This window comes from Perkinsus marinus (genome assembly GCF_000006405.1).
Source record: "Perkinsus marinus ATCC 50983 genomic scaffold scf_1104296952604, whole genome shotgun sequence".
In the NCBI taxonomy this organism is placed as follows: domain Eukaryota; phylum Perkinsozoa; order Perkinsida; family Perkinsidae; genus Perkinsus; species Perkinsus marinus.
This window is the reverse complement of record NW_003208862.1, coordinates 1-2628: the sequence shown is the minus strand read 5'-3', so window position 1 is coordinate 2628 and position 2628 is coordinate 1. Positions and strand designations below refer to the sequence as shown.

The 2628-nt window shown below is 49.8% G+C and overlaps 1 protein-coding gene and 1 non-coding gene across 2 annotated transcripts; one reads left to right on the top strand and one right to left on the bottom strand.

Annotated features, from left to right (window-relative positions):
• Positions 1–740: 740 nt before the first annotated feature.
• On the top strand, positions 741–813 carry Pmar_PMAR007546. The gene has a single exon. It is a non-coding gene; the product is annotated as a tRNA-Thr (tRNA).
• A 1031-nt stretch (positions 814–1844) lies between these two features.
• Pmar_PMAR007545 (calmodulin, putative) lies at positions 1845–2382 on the bottom strand (the record flags this gene model as incomplete). Its single annotated transcript, XM_002776955.1, has 4 exons — positions 1845–1974; positions 2024–2164; positions 2205–2270; positions 2321–2382. 4 exons carry the CDS (start codon positions 2380–2382, stop codon positions 1845–1847), a joined length of 399 nt encoding a protein of 132 aa, XP_002777001.1.
• Between the last annotated feature and the right edge of the window lie 246 nt (positions 2383–2628).

Genomic DNA, 2628 nt, shown 5'->3' with positions numbered 1-2628 from the left:
GGAAATGAAGTCTCGCCGAACTGCTGAGAAGGCAGCACAGGACATGCTATCGTGATAGAGTGGGAGTTGGAAAAAGTGCAGTATTGATTTTAATTAGCTCGCGCGAGGGGTTGAAGGTGCTCTCGGTAAAATCGTCTCCGGGGTCCGGTCGTTGTTACCCGGGGAACAACGTCACTGCGCCTCCACTGCTTCTCAACCAGGTGAGTTCCCCCTGTGCACAGCAGCAATCGTCGCGCTATGTAGGTTCCTCTATCACGCGGAGGTGGCGAGATTTCTGTTGGAGATTGGCCCCGAATTTTGTAAGCACTTTTAAGAATATGTCTCTGTACTATTCTCTTGGCTTTGAGCACTGCAGTTCACGGGTTGATATGATTAGAGACCTCATTGGAGGGGATAGTATTCTAATATCCTCTCGATGCGTGCTGGTGTGCGGGTATACTCGAGCGGGTACCACTTCCCCTTCCCAACAGAACCATGCTGAGTGAGGGGTGGATGAAATCAAATTTAAACATGTAAATCATCATCCGTAGTCATGGAGATTCACATACTGCGTAATGCAGTGTCCAAGGATTGTAGCGATTTCTCTGTACCATGTTCCTGTCGTCTGGCTACGGGCTTTCTGCGTATGGCTGGCTCAGAACGTTGAATGCTCAGCTCGTACAATCATCTGTATCGAACGTATACTTTCTTCCCCGATACTAAGTAGTCCAGAGTGTAACACGCAGTTAACGACATGTGTAGCCTTCTTAGCTTAGTTGGTAGAGCACCCGCTTAGTAAGCGGGAGGTCGTCGGTTCAACTCCGGCAGAAGGCTGTTTATCCAACCATATTGTACAGTGCATTCCCTATGCTATGTTATGGCGGATTCCGATGTTTCATCACCATCATGATGATGATCAGAGGTGGGATTCATCTCATACTCAAACCCAACAAATACAATCTCACAACTGGCCTTGCACTAACACTTGCCAAGCACTCGAATCAGCATGGGCAACAGAACAAGTACACGAACAATACATGAACATTCACAACAGATCATCGCTAGCCTGCACGGATGTCAGCCTCCATTATGAAGAGCTATCATATGAAGATTTGCCTGTTCGGGCGTGGTCATAGAATCACCGAGAACAGAAACTCGTCTTTGTCCAACGTTTGCCGATGCCACCAACGAACACAATCGATCCAGTATTCTGTCGATCGAGGCGTGCTCATGGTCGAACAACTTAATATATACCTGGGACAAGTGAGACAAATTTTCGACTAGTCACTGATTTACCGGTCCTGAAGCTTCCTTCCTCAACTCCTCTGCAACCTCTCGACACGTCTCAGCCTTTCTTGGTCCTTCAGCCGCGAACATCTTGCCGATATTCTCTTGAGAGTCACTCGGGAGCTCCGACAACGTATGTCTGCCACAAGAACTCTGTTGTGAATCAACGAAGGAGTATACTCACCGTTGTGTATGATCATGAGATAGTGTGGTAGCATGCGGGTTAATACCGCACTGAAATGAACTCAGATGAAAGGTGCCGTTCTTGACATCGCCATCACGGGCAATGACGATTAACGAGCCCTTTCGCGTTTCACCACGGAATTCACAAGAGCCCGTGTGAACATCATCACATCCAAAGAGGGCGAACGCTAGTACAACCGCAGCGATCGCTATAGAGCACAGCATTTACCTCAGGAGAAAACCTACGTCTAGTTAAGCGCGCCCGCCCTGACGATCGATTTGACAACCAAACAGTATCAAGCTACGACAACAGATGGACAACATGACGGTATAGAACTTAGTGCTTTGGTTGTGGCGAAAACCGTGCTTTGAATTCGGAGTACTCTATCAACCTGTCAAGGCCACTCAAGAATCACAGCCCCTGCCAACAAGGCGTACCCGTCTCGGTCGGTGTCCATCTCCTGTATAATGGCATCGATCTCCATCTGTGCTGGGACCAGCCCCATCTGGCTAACCTCGCCAGATCTGAGAGATCGCAGACCCTCACTAGGAGACACATAATACAAAATCCTACTGGAGTAACTTTCTAATTTCATGCCGGTCGAGCTTTCCATCGCCGTTAAGATCAAGTTTCGAGAACGCCTTCCAGAGCCTTCCATCAAGGTGAGTGTCATATAAGCAGAGAATGCCAGCAATGAGCTCAGTGTAGTCAATCCTGACAGGCCTTGACAAGCTGAGCAGTCGTAGGAGCTCACCTCCCGTCGCCGTCCAAGTCCATAGCCTCTACGGCGCGCGCGGCCGTACGCTGGGGGATGCCAAGCCTGATGGAACATCTCGCCGCTAGTGCGGGGGGAGAGGCGGCGAGGCTCACTTCACAAGACCGGTCACACAAGTTTGCTTGGATATGATGCCCTGCTTCTCGTGGTCAAGCATGCGGAATATACCATTGATTTCACGAACACTCACAGCATGAACCTGAGAGAATCTTCACGTAGGGGATAAATCTTCGCTGTGCGCCGCGCTACCTGCGTCGCGATCTCCAACAGAACCGCTCGTTCGAACACACTCCGACGGGAGTAATCAACCAACCCCTGCGAGGAAGACCTTCACCAACTGACAGCAACACAGGCAACACACCTGCATGACATGGTCTCCAAGTTCTCGGACGTTTTCACTCGG